The 15,650-nt window shown below is 43.8% G+C and overlaps 1 protein-coding gene across 2 annotated transcripts in view; it reads left to right on the forward strand.

Annotated features, from left to right (window-relative positions):
- Positions 1-15,650, forward strand: part of FLII (FLII actin remodeling protein) — a 244,281-nt gene that overhangs the window by 203,101 nt on the left and 25,530 nt on the right. For both annotated transcript variants that reach the window (XM_078665183.1, XM_078665182.1), the window contains exons 27-28: positions 4,068-4,174; positions 4,370-4,475. In XM_078665183.1, the coding sequence (XP_078521309.1) occupies positions 4,068-4,174; positions 4,370-4,475 (213 nt within the window). The remainder of the gene's footprint in view (positions 1-4,067; positions 4,175-4,369; positions 4,476-15,650) is intronic.

Genomic DNA, 15,650 nt, shown 5'->3' on the forward strand with positions numbered 1-15,650 from the left:
CCCGCAAACAAACATGTCTAATCCTCGCAGAACCTGACATACTCAGATACGCTGTACCTAGTATCAAACACACTTGTGCAAATAAGACACACTGGTCCCATCTCAATGGTTGGAAGAATATTAAGCAGGGTTCTTTTTTGTTCCTTAGTCCTATCCATTGAATGTTACGTGGCCATGTGAGTACTTGAGTCCTCAGGGCTTGGTTCACTGAGCCCTCGGTATGACCCTGTGGCTCACATCCTGGATTAGTTAGTCATGTCTTCCTCTAAGTGAACCAGACTTTTACCTTTCTCATGCACTTGAAGAGCCTGTCTTGAGGGAAGCATGGACAGGTTCATCCTGATCATTTTCCACTACATAGGGTGGACTTCAAGAGTTTTCCAACCTTGAACACCACATTCTTAAGAGAGGTACAAGTCCTGAGTGACTTATTTTGGTTCATTGGGACAGCAAATGATATGCTCCAGTAAAGTCTTTGCCCCTTCTTAACATCCTCTTGTAAGGTGCCAGTGCATTTTCCTGTTCTACTTTGACTTGAGCCACCAGCGACTTCAGGGGGGCCCTGGCTCACCTAGGATCCACTGATCATTTGATGATGATCCACACAGAGAAGTCAGACACAGTAGATGACTGAAGGGATTCCAGGGGTCACCAAATGAATCTAACCCAACTGGGTATCCAAGGGGCAGTGCTACACATGTGGTAAAATGGCCTTAAGTTGATTTTGATATCTTCTCTCTCAAGATTCTACACCTTTGGCTTACCTGACTAGTCGTTTAGAAGGGTAAGTGGAGGTACCCCCAGTAGTTGTTTTTTTTTAGCATGGTTCTTTCTTCTACACTCCTCACCCGCAGCAACAACGGAGTGACTTCTGCATACACCTTTGTTCCCCTCCCCACCACAGCCTCTCTTTCTTTTCCTGCTCCAGCTCCCTGTCACTGCAATGCCTAGATGATTGCACAAGATGATGGGTGCAATCTGGACTCTCCCTCCAAAAGCTTGTAACTCATTTGCTAATATTGCGATGTTTGACTCTCAAATTAAGAGGAAAGTTAGAAGTATGTGTGAGGCTGACTCTGTACTATTTGGCTATGGAAGAATTTTGATAAAAAGCATTACCAATAAAACAAACCAAACCTGGCATTTAAGATGCTGACAAAGCGGAATGTTTACACCGTTCAGGTAAATATTGGATTTCTTTAGGGCTTGGGCTGCACCTGACCAAGTGAACTATTGAGGCATGGAACTTAGAACATAGTAGTGTTGGGAAAAGGTTACAAGACCTTTTTGGCCGCCCTAGAGGTCTTCCTCAAAGAACAAAATAGACTCTAAAATGTCAGCAATGAAGATGAATGTGGGGCACTTCCCACATGGATTGTCTAGAACAGAAATGAAAAGAAAGAGCTGGCGAACCCTGGTATTCGGGAGAAAGGGCAGTGCATTTCCGAAAACTAGGTTTGTTTTCCAACTGATATTGAGGATGGAGTACCTTGATAACATTGGCTGTGCAGCAAATCAGTGCAAGTAAGTGGATTCATTTTACTTGCCTGTCCTTGAGAAAAAGAATATAGGGTCCAGGTATCACTGACACAGTCACAATGATAATCTATGTGCTGTTTAAGAGAAAAATACTATTTGCAGGGGCTTTAAAGAAGGAAATAAAGCTTCAGTAAAGTTTTAGCCCAGAAAAGAAGCCAGAATAGCTCTAAAAGTGTGAGCCAGAAAACCAGACTTAAATAGATTTCACAGCATTTAAAATAGAACTTTTGGAGCCTTGTGTTATACTTATTATAGTTACTACATTTTTAGGCAATGCAATTTGTTTGTCTCTACCAGAAAGTAAGAAATATGGGTCTTGATATGTAAATTGAGCCTGAAGGCCAGCAGCAAGCACAGCTCGATGTCCAGTACAGGGGGAAACTGTTTTTTATGGGTGACTGAGCAAACACTTTTGAATAGAATAAGTGAGGAGCAGAAGTGAAATGGTTACTGCAGTTTGCGGAATGTAAGAGTTGGAATAATACGCCAAGAGACCTTTTGTGTATGAGGTGCCAAGTAAAGGTCTTGGGACTACCTTGCCTTGTTTCACTCCACAAGCCAAGAACCTATACATTCTTATTCATTGTTGTTCACCCCAGACTTCAGTTCAGTAGTTCAATCAATGAAAATCTCTATACGTGGAAGGATACTCCCCTTACTCCCAGCCTGTTTGTTGGAACTGACTGATGCACCACTCATGGCTTGCCTGGAAATTTTTGGAACATCATTTGTACTGGTCTCTCCAAAATTCTCATTATCAGCATACAAAAGATTGCAAAATCAACCGTTCAGAATGTTCCTGAATCTGTATAACTGAGATCACATGGACACTGGTCTTATTGAAAACTAACAAGGAGCACAAGACAAAATTCCTACATGAATAAAATAAAGAACTTAGTAGTAGACACCTCAAATAGGAATGATCACCAGTTTCTTTTTGTAAACTAGTCATCCGCTAAGGGTTTGTTTTGAGCTGCTGTAAATGTTAATGACAAATGTGAGAAAAGAAAAATACATATCCTCTGTTTCACAAGTAAAAGCAGCAAATATATAGTGGTAATATTGTTCCTCTGCAAGGGTTCCAATTTCCATCCCTCCCTTGAGTCGTTGGTTCCCTGACTTCCGAGGCTCCTGCCTAGAGCCATTGTGGATCATCTCATGATACTGAAATTCTTCAGACAGCCAGAAATCAAACCTCCAAGTTCCAGCACATGAAGTGTCTTCTGTTGTGTGAATGGACTAGCAGGAAACTACTTTGTACCCTGGTGCATGCACCTTTCTTTATCTTCTACTGGTCCAAGTCAAGCATTCAGTTGTGGTACTGGAGATTCTTTTGGATACTACTTTGTACCTATGGAAATTCAGGTGGCAAGTATCTCCCAGTAGTGAACGTCATCGTAATAGGCTGTGGTGTGTATCCTTTCCTAAGGGGGGTATCACCCAGTTTGGAATTTAAATGTTGTTTTGTGTTATTGAACCCTCAACGCTATGGCATGCAGTGGCATTAGACTGGTGACCTGGAGGACCCCTGTACAAAGAAAATACATGATCTTCAGACTCTCTCCTGATGAGGGCTGTGTGATCCTTGGACTTAATTTCATTTTCTTATTCAGTTGGCTGTCAGATATACATCGAATGTAGACTGCCTGACTTTTAGTTGTTTTCCATTATCCGTCTTTAGTTACAGAGCAGACTGTCGCCACCATGGATGTCATGGGGCCAGTGTTTTACCTTTCTCTCTCTCTCTTTCTCTCTCTTCCATGTGATTATGTCCTACTGCGTTATGTGTAATGGAAGGATCGCCTTCTGTACTACCTAATCCCAAAGCTCAGCCATGGTCCCCCACAAAGGCTTACCCCATTCCCACCTCTCTACTGGATAATTGTGCCAGGAGGAGGATTGTGGCCTCACTATCCATAGTACGCGTGGAAGGAGGCGCCCAGGACCTCTACCCGCTCCCCTCCAAGCTTATTTGCTAGCATGCCATGCCTTCCTCCCTTCCAGTCCGCTAAAGTCCTATAGGACTGAGGAAGAGCAGGACGGGCAGGAATTTGAATGAACTATTCAAGCGAGACCAGCCCCTACCTCCTCCCTGTAAAACCATTGACAGTTATTCCCCAATTAATGGCAGTTATTTTGTTGCAGTGCACAGAGGTGGCAGACTGCCAGAAGACCAAGAGAGAGATACTCCAGCCCATCATTTTCAGCTGTTTGTGTCCTGACACATGCACTTTACTTTTCATATTGCTAAGTATAAAATAGGGTGGGAATCACCTAGTCTTAACCAGCAATCCCCCAAGGTATTTTGACCTGATCTCTGTAACTCTACCCCCACCTCTTCCTGGTGACCAACTTAATACTGTCATTGAACTGTGTTTTTCTGGCACTATTATTTGGTTGATTTCAGGAGTTTTTACTTTAACATTTTCACATTACAAACACTCCTGTTCATTCCCCTTCGGATCCAGTTCGGTATAACCGTTCTCATACCACTATTAAGACTAATAGTTTTTTGTTTCCCTCCGAAGGTCGTGAATGAGGGTGAGGAGCCAGAAAACTTTTTCTGGGTTGGCATTGGAGGACAGAAGCCTTATGATGAAGATGCAGATTACATGAAATATGCCCGGCTTTTCAGGTAAAGATGAGTCCTACTTGGATTGGGGGAAGGGTACCATCCCACAAAGGAGGCGGAGGAGTGGAAGCGGGATGAGGAACAAGTGGGAGAGGGTAAGAGATTTCTCATGCTTTGATCGTTGTAACCTGTGCAGTGGCTGGATGAGACCGCTAAACTAACCTTGTCACTCATTCTTTGTTGATCTTTGTATTTTAGGTGCTCTAATGAAAAGGGATATTTTGCAGTCTCTGAAAAGTGCTCCGATTTCTGCCAGGATGACCTTGCAGACGATGACATCATGCTGTTGGACAATGGACATGAGGTGAGTCCACATGCCATTGAGGTTGGAATAAATTTACTGCCAGTTGATAAAGTAGCTCTTTTTTTGCTCACTGATTCACTCTAACATGAGTGAGTTTATATGTGGTGTAGTCCATTAGTCATACGCCTAATCATTGTTGAGATTGTTGAAATTGTCTCCCGGGTCAATGATATTACAAGCGAGTAAAGAAACTGATATTTTTGGCAACACACACTCTGGACAAGAAGCCCACAATGATTGTACAATTAATCTAAGTGGAGTAATGTATTGAACATAATATACACATTTAGGGGTGTGCCGTGACTGCCAAACATTGTTGACAGTTGAGTGCATAAAACACGTTAATAAATAAATATATTAAAAGGGTGGTGCAAAGTAGTTGCCCACGGTGAATCGGATTGTGGTAGCAACATTAAACTGTTGTCATACAAGCGGTCAGTGTTTTTGCGGACTCAATCCAGTGAGATCAACGTTAATGTTTTGACCCTGGCGGCAAGCATCCAAGGGCCTTATCAGGACAAATAATCGAGTTTGTCAAAATACTGTTATATTCCAAATGGATAGGAGGTGGGTAGGGGTGTACGATCAGTTACAATCCCTTGTGTTCATTGGTGAAAGAATTTATATTTATATTAGGTGAATGCTTGCATGATATGCTGTTCAAATGCTAACCCAATGGAGGCAAAAGTCTTATGTCAATACAAAATAATGTGGAAGTTCAATACAAAACTATTGTTGGTTGTGTTAGAAAAGCCACAAAATAGGAGTTGAGTTGCCTAGTATTCAAAACAAGGTCTTACTTAGAGAAATGTCAGAAGTGTTGCACAAGTTACGCGGGAACGCAGAAATCAGACTATCAGACATGAAAGGAGGTAAGGAATGAGGTACTGGTACAAGTCACCTCATTCTCTATATATCTTCAAAGGCTGTCTGCATCCGGCTAAAATACAGTCCTGTGTCAGGGTTAGGTAGTGTTAAAGTATAAATCAGAAGATCTTAAGAAGAGTGTGTTCACCATGAACACTGATCCACTAAAGAAGTTGGCTAACGTGCAGGAGAGCAACTCACCAAGTTTGATGCTAGGACTCCCCAGTCATTGGGCTTAGAAAAGCTATGACGTGTTCTTCGTCCTTTCAGTACAGTGAAACAACCGACCACTCTAGGGTAAAGAAAAAGGGGCGCTTCAGTAAAAGTAACGCAAAATGGAATTCCACAACGGAAGCTGAGCTCATATGCTTGGACCCATGTGGATCGAGTCAGATTGATATGTTTCCAACGTATTTTACAAACTCATTCTATAAGCATTCTACTGTAATATTTCCTGTATTAACCGGGAAAGAGGATGCTACATTACTCACAGTCACCTTGAACAAATCGTTACGTGAACTAGGTCACACTAGGTGTCAACGTGTTGGGCATTGTGACAAGGAGAATTATCAACAGTTCCAGGTACTCCTATCTTACTGACCACAAATTTGAAATGTAGCAGCTACATGAAATATCATATTGAATACATATTAAAAACTGTATACATTGTGTTAGTTTCTCAATATATATAGACTTGGCACAGGGAGTATATACAAGCATTTATAGCAGTCTCATAGCTACAGTGAGTAACTTGTTCAGTACCAGGATTGAACTTGAATGTAAATAATAGCCTAAACATTTTTGAGTTAGCCACTCACGTTCTCAGAAATAGGAGTAGATCTGTAGAGGCTTGTTTCCCTTATTGTCCCACACCCAGTGTTGTGCTTAAACAGTTCCCTCCAGATGGGTAGCATACTACGACTTAAGTTCATCCATGCTGACGTTTTTATAGAACTTCCTGCAGGTCCAGAACCTGCCCCTGGGCCAGTCCTAACTCGGGCTCATCTCACTTATTGTCCATATGTGGTGACTCCTAGAAGCCAGACTGTCAGGATGTAGTACTTCAGAGGTGGAGGATTCCTAAGCATCTTTGCTGTTACGACGACTAGGATGTACGTAACATCAATCCAACAAAAATTTATTTAATTATCAAGAGCAATGGTGATACCACACTGGTGCAAGGAAGTGAACCCTTAATCTCCCCTTCAGCTCCCATTTTAGTTTCGGGGAAACGGGAGGGTTTAAGGTCAGCTAAGAACAGAGTAGCAAACCCCCCTAGGAAACACTCAGAGGAAGAGGAGCTTGATTTGACCAATGAGGCTTCTCTTACACTTTCTAATGCCCAATTCAACAGACTGCTGGCTCTGATTGATAACAAAATTAAAGGTGTGGTCAAACCTCTGGTCAGCAAAATAGATAAGTTAACATCCGAGGTTAGCCGATTAGAAGGTCTATTAAAAGAAACTGTGGGTGAGATAGATAAAATCCCAGAAAATGTTTCTACTAGGATTGAGGCCATCCTGAGCAAACCAGACATAATTGATGGCAGTGGATTAATATCTACCTCTGTCTCAAATCCTCAGATGGTACCCAAGAGTGTTCCGGCTGGTGATGCTTCTAATGTCTTTAACCCAGCTCCTGATACTGATGACCAAGCTGTTGTAAAAGGTTCTTTCGAGCTTGTAGTTGAAGCTTCCCCACTGGTACTTGTTCTTGCCAACGTTCCACCATTGGCCCAAGACGAGAGGGAAACAACATCTTCCTTAATTAATAAATCCCTATCTTGGTTGACCAATAATATGGTTATTTCCCCCTGGGGTAAGCAGCAACTTTCAGAAGAGCTTGTTAAAGCAAGAAGGGTACAATGGATTGGGGACAGAGCGAAAAAGTTTAAGGGGGGAGTGTGTTGTTCTACATTTTTCCGACCCAGGAGTTTTACCTAACATCTTGCCCAACATTTTCCCACCACAACGGAGATCAACTTCAATTGTCCCATTGACTTTGGACTTCTTTTACCCAAGAAAGGGAAGCGGTCCAAATCCTAGTATTTTACGAACCAAATGGAACATTGTGACAAAGAGGGGGAGGAAGGATGTTGCTTCAGTGGATTGGGGATTGGGGTTGGAAAACCGCTTCTCTGCATTATCGAACTTGAATGCTTGCGATTGACAACCACCTAGCTGTAACTCTTTGTTTTTGTCTGTTTGTGATGGAGGTATCACTGATAGGGTTGGCATTGTTACTAAAGATTGTACTCGGGGGAATTCCGATGAGGATTTAGTAGCACCCCCTAATGAAAATAACAGTGTTCAGAACTCTGGTGGTAGGGAGAGACATGAGATTACCACAAACCCTTGTTCTCTTACGACATCAAACTCAGGGAAGCTCTTGTCCTGGAACGTGGCTGGACTATGTTCCAGGATGGATTGTGCTGACTGGTTCGGATTCATTAACAAATATGATCTATGTATCTTTCAAGAGACTTGGGCGTGTGACCCTATTTTTGCTCTGGGGTATATAAATTTTCATGTTCCTGCTACTAAGGGCCTTAAAGGGCGGCCGATGGGGGGTCTTACTATATGGATCAGGCAGTCTCTAAAAACCATCGTAAAATGTGTGGAGCTTAACCATAAAGACATTCAGCTTATCAGATTGACCAGTGATTTATCCATCTCCATAGATATTTATAATATCTATGTTAGAGGTGGCAGTAAAGGTAAATCAGAGGTTCTTTTGAGTCTTTCTAATTTTCTTGAGACTCATTCTGCAGGTAAAAACATTCTAATTGCAGGCGATTTAAATCGCACATTCGAACCCCTTATCACTGGTGACTCTCCTCTTGGAGCAGAGGAAGATAAGCTCTGGAACATCCCCACATTAGAATCTCCACCAATAACTCGCTGGACGTCTGACATATTAGGCTTGAATGCAATGTGTTTGGAGCACGGGCTTCGAGCCCTGAATGGTCGAACTAAATCAGACCGTGTTCCTGCCATGACTTTTAATAACGGGCGTAATAAAAGTCGTATCGACTATGTCATTTGTAGTATGACACTATGGACATCTGTCGACGACATGGTAGTAATAGCCAGGCCAGAAAGCGATCACGATCCTTTATGTGTTTCGCACAAATGGTGGACATTTAATGAAATTACCTCAAACCCTTGTGATGAACTTGTGCCCCCAATGATTCTTCCATCCAACAATATGCGTAGGTTAAGGTGGGCAGGTGTCAAGGCAGATCAGCAGACCCTTGTAAAAATAAGTGCAGCGACAGACAAGGCCATCATGGCATTGGAGAATGCAGACGGGTGTTCCCAGGGCAACGAGGACATTACTAATGCACATATGACTCTCTTTAAGGAAGTTAAAGGCTTCTTCTTGAAACCTGCGAACAATAAGAGGGTCTGCCCATTCAAATCAGCAAAATGGTATAATCCAGCCTGTAGGATGGCAAGATTAAACCTAGGAGCTGCAATTAAAAGTAATAATTTGGATGGGATTCGTTCTGCTAGGAAGCACTACAAAAATTGTATTGTAAGGGCTAAAAGAGAATGGGACGAGGATCACTGGCAGAAGCTAAAGTGTGCAAGCGACCGTAAACATTCTAGACTCTTCTGGCATATTGTCAAATGGGGTCACGATAGGCCCCCAGAAGCTCCCAATAACAACGTCTCCCATGATGCGTGGGTTAAATTTTTCAGTGAGCAGTACTCCTCCAGGGACCAATTTTTTAACAGCTTAAGCCTAACTTACCTGTATGCAGATGATGACATCTTTGTGCAGAGTGAAGTACTGTCTGCCCTGAAATCAGTTCACCCTGGCCGAGCCCCGGGTATAGACGGAGTCCCTGCGGATGTATTTTTAAATGACACCGATAGGTGGAGTAAATACATCTGCCTTTTATTGAATCATATTGCCAGGGGCGCTGAAATCCCGGTATCATGGCGTGGTGCTGTTATTATTCCAGTATATAAAAAGGGAGATCGTGCCCAACCTTGTAATTACCGCCCAATTAGCTTAATTGACACGGTTCAAAAAGTTGTTGGGCGTGTAATTATTAACAATTTGTTAGATTGGGCTGAGGAGCTGAATGTTTTATCTCCTTTCCTGGCTGGGTTTCGCAGAGCAACTAGCACTGTGGACCAGGTCTTCCGTTTTCAATTGATACAATGGAGGACCGTGGTTCTGGGAGGTTGCAGCCTGTACGCAGCGTTTGTTGACCTACGGGCTGCATTCGACCTGGTGCCAAGGGCAAAACTGTGGGAGGTGCTCGCAGCTTTAGGGGTCCCAATGACTATTTTAACCTTGATTATGAGACTCCATGAGGGCACTTACGCTAAAATCCAATGGGGTGGCTATGGCAACGATACCATTGATTTTCCAGTCGCCAGAGGAGTTCGACAGGGTTGCTCAATGGCACCAACACTCTTTACTCTTTTTATCAATGGAATTGTTGCCCGCATGCAATCCCAGTCTGTGGATGCTCCCTCCCTTGCAGGTGCAAAAGTTCCTATTTTAATGTTTGCAGACGACACCCTAATTTTATCAAAATCCCCTAGCGGTCTCCAAAAGGCATTGGTAATTTTTGATAAATTTTGTAGCGATCATGGCTTGGAGGTAAACGCAGATAAAACAAAACTCATGGCTTTTAATCCCTGTAGAAATTTTAAATCTAAAATAACCATGAGTGGGCGTTGCCTCGAAGTAGTAAATTCTTTTACCTACCTGGGGATTCATATTTCAAACGACAACAGATGGAACCAACATATAAACATTGCAGTCTTAAGACATAAACAACTGGCTGGTACCATCATTAAGGAGCATTTTAAATCTTTGACTAAACCAATCAAACCTCCTTTGATCATATATGAGGCAAAGGCCATAGGTTCAGCTTTGTATGGGGCTGAGATGTGGGGGCAAGAAAACCTTCAGGACCTACAGGTCTCAGAAAATAATTTCCTTCGGAAATTAACAGGCACCCCACAGAGTAGTCCCCTTTTGCCTCTTAGATATGATCTCGGTAGGAAAGAAATATCGGTAATGTGCAAACTTCGTCCAATATTATATTGGCGTAGAATCTGGACCACCCCTGAGTTGTCACAATATGCAGCAGGGTTTGCTGATGTCATCAAAGCAGACCGATTTCATAAAATTAGATGGTTCAGATCTTTAAAAGCAGCATTAGGTGAACTAGGGTTAACTGAACTGTGGTCCGACCCAACTGGGTCGTCCTTCCCATCTAAGACATTTATAAAAAATCTTTTCTGGGAACAGGTAGAAAACAGGAGTCTTCTTAGTAACAACCATGGGTCTATGACGGTTATTTTTCTTGAAGCAAAGCTTTTTCCCATGTATGAAATCTATTGGGATCTAATAACGAAACCAATGGACAGGAAACTGGCTCTCTACCTCTATGTAATTTAACTGCAAAATGGAGAGATGGATGCCCAGCTATATGCCCAGTCTGCGGGGAAGGAAAGGAAACGTTGGGTCACTTTCTGTTTTCTTGTTATGCATATTCTGTTCCCAGACGTGTTTTGGTTGGCTCCTATGTCTAGAAATCTGGGTACTAAAAGTAGCATGGTAGCTCTACGCATAATAAAAACTACCTCCTTAAATTGGATTACAATAGCGACCGCAAAGTTTCTGGGGTGGGCGTGGGTAATTAGGCAGAGATTGCTAGTAGGGTAACTACTCTCTGGTTAGTTGAACAGTGATTGCTAGATTATCTACTCTCTGTTCCCCATGCGAAGGTGTCTTATCTGTTTTAATCTGTTTTTATTATATGAACTTTGCACTTTTGGTCTATATATACTGGATGAAATGAATTTTAAACTGTCTTTTTAATATGTACTGTGCTTAAGTCATATTCGATTCTGTAATTTAATTGTATTTTTATTATGTGTTTGTTTGTTTGCTTTTATGAGTAATACTCGAATAAAGCACTTTTGAATTGAATTGAATTGAATTGAATTGAATTGCAAGGAAGTGAACTCCTATTTCTGTTAACTGTGGTTAGGCCAGGTGGTGGGTGGGTGGGTGAGTGAGTGGTTGGGTGCTTGGATGCTAGAAATATGATCGACATTTAACAAGATCAATCTGATCACATAACCTGTAGCATTACAAGACCTGGATTGTAAAATAAGTATTTTTCTCTAATTGTCTTTGTTTTGTTATGTATACTTTTTCCTCTATTAAGTGCAAAGGTTATTGTTGGTGTAATGGTGCTATACGTTTCGATCGCATTAAAACATTGGTGACTCAACACCTCACCCGATTTAGGCCTTGGTTTTCACTGTTCAGCTGCCCGACTGATGTCTTTTCCAACCCATTGCTCTGTAGGACTTCAATAGAATGAAAGTCTACGAACTTTGTGGCGTATTTGTTCATGAAGTCAACCCAGCAAACAGTGTAAGGGCTCTACCTGCAGGGGTCGGCCCATAATGTCCGTCCGTGTCATCACTGCTTTTGTCCAAACTTCGGGTAGGCCCACACCATATGTAAAAAGTATGCTTCTGAGAATATGCACTGTGGGCATTTTGGAGCTACTCCTGGGGTAATACAGTGTAGTCACTTGGGGGTGAGATATATCTGGTATAGGTAGTTGAATTGCGTATATTTCAGTTGTGGGTTTAGAGACTCTACGGACCGCTCCAGCGCTGGGGATCATTGTCAATCGGTGAGGTCCTATTCCATTGAGAGGGCCCATTTATCCCTCAGGGCATGTAGATTCAGGCTTTATGATTTCAGCAACTCCTTGCAGAGTAATTACACATCTGGCCACACCATGCTCCAGTTTTTATTGCAATGTTAAAGATATGGTGTGTTCTGAACAGTCAGGGCCCCATATATTGCCTGTCGTAGCTGTCAGGGCATTGTGGGTCAAAAACTGGAACTCTTTAAGAATGCAGTGTTCTCTGAGGTCATAGAAGGTCAGCAAAGTTTTCTGGTCATACGGGGGACCCATTTCGCTGGTGTCCGCCTCTGTCCACAATATTTTATTGTGGCAGTCAACCACTCTATGAAATGCCTGGAGTAGCCGCAGGGGCAGGATAGGAGTGTATGGTGTGCGGCAGCACCAAAAACATTTGTCTACTTTAGTGAGGCATCCTGTGTTTTGGGTGTCTCTCCAAGGATCCATGAGCCAATCTAATATACCAAGGCCCTTTGGCTGGTGTGACAGATAAATGTTTAGGATTTGGCATATTCAACACCAGCGCATAGGTCACTGTAAATGCGCTGCTGCATAGTACAACTTGTAGTGAGGGGCCCCCAGTCCCCTTCTCTCCAGTGGGGCAGACTGTTTATAAAGGGCCACTCTCTTCCTCCCTGGACCCCATATCATGTCCGAGAGAACAGTATTCTACTCCTGAAAGAAGTGTTGGGACAAGGGAGCACCGAGAAGTGTTAGAGCAGCTGAGGCAGTACCAGCATTTTTGCTACTGCTTCTCTACCCATTAGGGAGAGCAGTAAAGACTTCCAGAATATCAGGGAGCAATGCATGCTGACCCTCACTCCCCCAGATTAACCTGCACTACTTTGTCCGAGTGGTAAACAGCTATCGAAAGGAGCCATACTGCCCTATTGCCCTCAAATGGTGATGTCCCTCTTGCTCTAGTGCTGGGAGTTTACTGATGGGGAAAAGCAGGATTTGGCCCAGTTTAGTTTTAAGGCAGAAACCGTTCTGTACTCATCCAACACTTCCATCACTCGGGGTAGGTCTCTGTGTATGTTTCTGAGGTATATTAGGGCATTGTCTGCATCTGCCTCTGCTGCGTGTCTACTGTGGGCCCTGCCGTCTGAACAATCCTGGCAGTGGTTACAACACCATGGCAAATATGATTAGTGAGAGTGGCCAGCCCTCTCTGGTGCCCCTTGTCCGTCCGAAAGGTTACTGAAATTTCTCTGCCCGTGCATACCGTGGCAACCAGTTATGTGCACAGGAGAGCTTTCAATTTCTGTGTCTCGGGCCCCATGTCCATTCTAAGTAGGACAGCATGTCGAAGGCTTTTTCAATGTCTAAGGAGAGCGCCGTGTATGGGGGCGACACCGGGGGGTGCTCCTCCATAAGCTGGAAAAGACGCCACAGGTTGAGAAATGTATTTCTCCCTGGGATAAAGCTGTTTTGGTTGTGATGTACCAGTGTGCTGAGGCACAGCAACAACCGATTTGCAATGATTTTCCCAAGGATCTTGCAATCCGTTTTAAGAAGGGAGAGCAGTCCGTATGAGCGCACCTTCCGTGTGTCAAAACCCCACGTAGGGAGGACCACTCTCAAGGATGCAGGAAGTGAGCTGTTGTCTTTGGCGGACTAAACATTTGGAGTAACCATGGAACAACAATTGCCTTGTAGGTCAAGTGAAATCCCACAGGAAACCCACCTGTCCCTGGGGTTTTATAGTGTGCCATCTTGTCCATCGAAAGTTTGACCTTATCGACCGATAACAGTTCATGGAGAGAGTGACGCTGGAGGAGATCTATGCATGGAATTGGCAAACTGTTAAGGTAATCCTGTAATAGAGGCTCCTTTTGTCTCCTCCTAGTGCAAGGAGCTGTATTAATCAAAGAAGACTGTATTATTGTCCACCTATGCATTGAGGATGTCTCTGGTCTGAGTTCTAATAGCATTCAGCTGTGGTCTTACCTCATCAGAGCGCAGCAGCCAAGCCACTGTGCACCTGCTATGTCTCCCCTTGCGTGTAGTTTGGCTACATATTCCATATAATCTAGCTTCCCAAACGCGTCCACTAGAGCTCTGTAGTATGCTCTAAGAGTGGGAAGCTTTTCCTGTGCCCTCTCCTGCCTGCACCTCTGCCTTGCATATGATGTCTCCCTTATCAATGCAGGTGACAGTGGCCTAACCAGTCTACAAAGGTGCAGGTGGTTTGGGCTGCTGAAGTGCTGTGCAGCAGAGTGATGGATCTATCCATAGTGGTGTTGTGCACACAGTTAAAGTCCCCTCCCCATATACTTGGCACATTTAGATCATGTACAATTGTGTGGGCTAGGGTGCCTAGGAATTGTATTTGTCCATTGTTAGGAGGATATAGCACGGCACCATCCAGCCTCCCCTCCACCACCGCATGACACTCTTCCGGGTTTACCGTTTTGCATGTGATCACTACTGGCACTACCGGTGCCACCACTCTAGCATTTGCCGAATAGGAGGTGGCAACAGTCTGGCCTCTCTAGCGGCAAATGAGCTAGTGAAGCTCCATAGCTGTCATGTTGTTTTCTTTGGAGGTAGGCTATATGATTTGTCTGCGTTTCAAGTAAGCAGGAACCTGCTGGCGGCACCTAGGTGTTACCACCCCAGCACATTCCAGGTTACTACGTTACATGTGGGATGAGAATCAATCTGGTATTGTCTTGCTGGGTATATTGTCTGCTCCCCAGCCCGTGGAGCCATGGATGTTCCCATGACCCCCTCTCCATCGACACCATGTTATCGTCTTTCCACACGAGAAAACAATCATAAACCCCAAATCCCTTCCACAGGTTCATATGACCAGAACAAGCCCTAGACCAAATACAAACTGCGTTTTACGACGAGAATAGAAAAGTCCATTGGGATCTAGGAGTGGAATTCATGTGTGGTAAGATAATGTGACCATGCCTCGCCCACAATACAGCTACGTTGCCACACCCTATGCAAACATACAGTCCCATTTTGCAGATAAAAAAAAGATAGTCTTTCTGTTAAAATCGCTTGGTCCGCAGTTATTGGAGTAAGAATTGGGTCTGACCCGAGTTCTGGTGGGATATCATCCAAGGTGTGGGCTAGTTCCCTCTCTGGCGAGTCCGCAGAGCGGTCAAGCAAACTCAGTTTGGCTATGTTGAAATTCTAGTTGAGCAATTGCTAGTGCTCACTCCCTCGCTGCCTGCTCCTCTGTAGGCCTGCCTTTGGGGTTTCCATATTTCTGTTGCCGGGGCTTCTGTTGGTGCTGGCCACCAGATCCCACCGAGTTGCGTGTTGTGAGTTGACTCCCTTGCACTCCAGCTATTCCCAGGCATCTACCGGGGTCATAAAGAAAAGTGTACGTCCAGAATCTATGAGATGCAATTTGGACGGATACATGAGTGTGTATTGCAGCCACAACTGACAAAGCTTCTGCTTGATTGGCATGAACGAGCCCCACCTGCTCTGCACATCTGCTGTGTTGTCCTGGTAGATATTCATTGGGCTGTTATCTATCTGCCAGTGGCCCTTCGCATGAGCAACTTGCAAAATATGATCTTGGTCTCGATAGTTGAAGAGCCGTGCCACCACCAGCGTGGTTGGAGCTCCCATAAGAGGTTCCCTAC

This window comes from Lissotriton helveticus, chromosome 10 (assembly GCF_964261635.1).
Source record: "Lissotriton helveticus chromosome 10, aLisHel1.1, whole genome shotgun sequence".
In the NCBI taxonomy this organism is placed as follows: domain Eukaryota; kingdom Metazoa; phylum Chordata; class Amphibia; order Caudata; family Salamandridae; genus Lissotriton; species Lissotriton helveticus.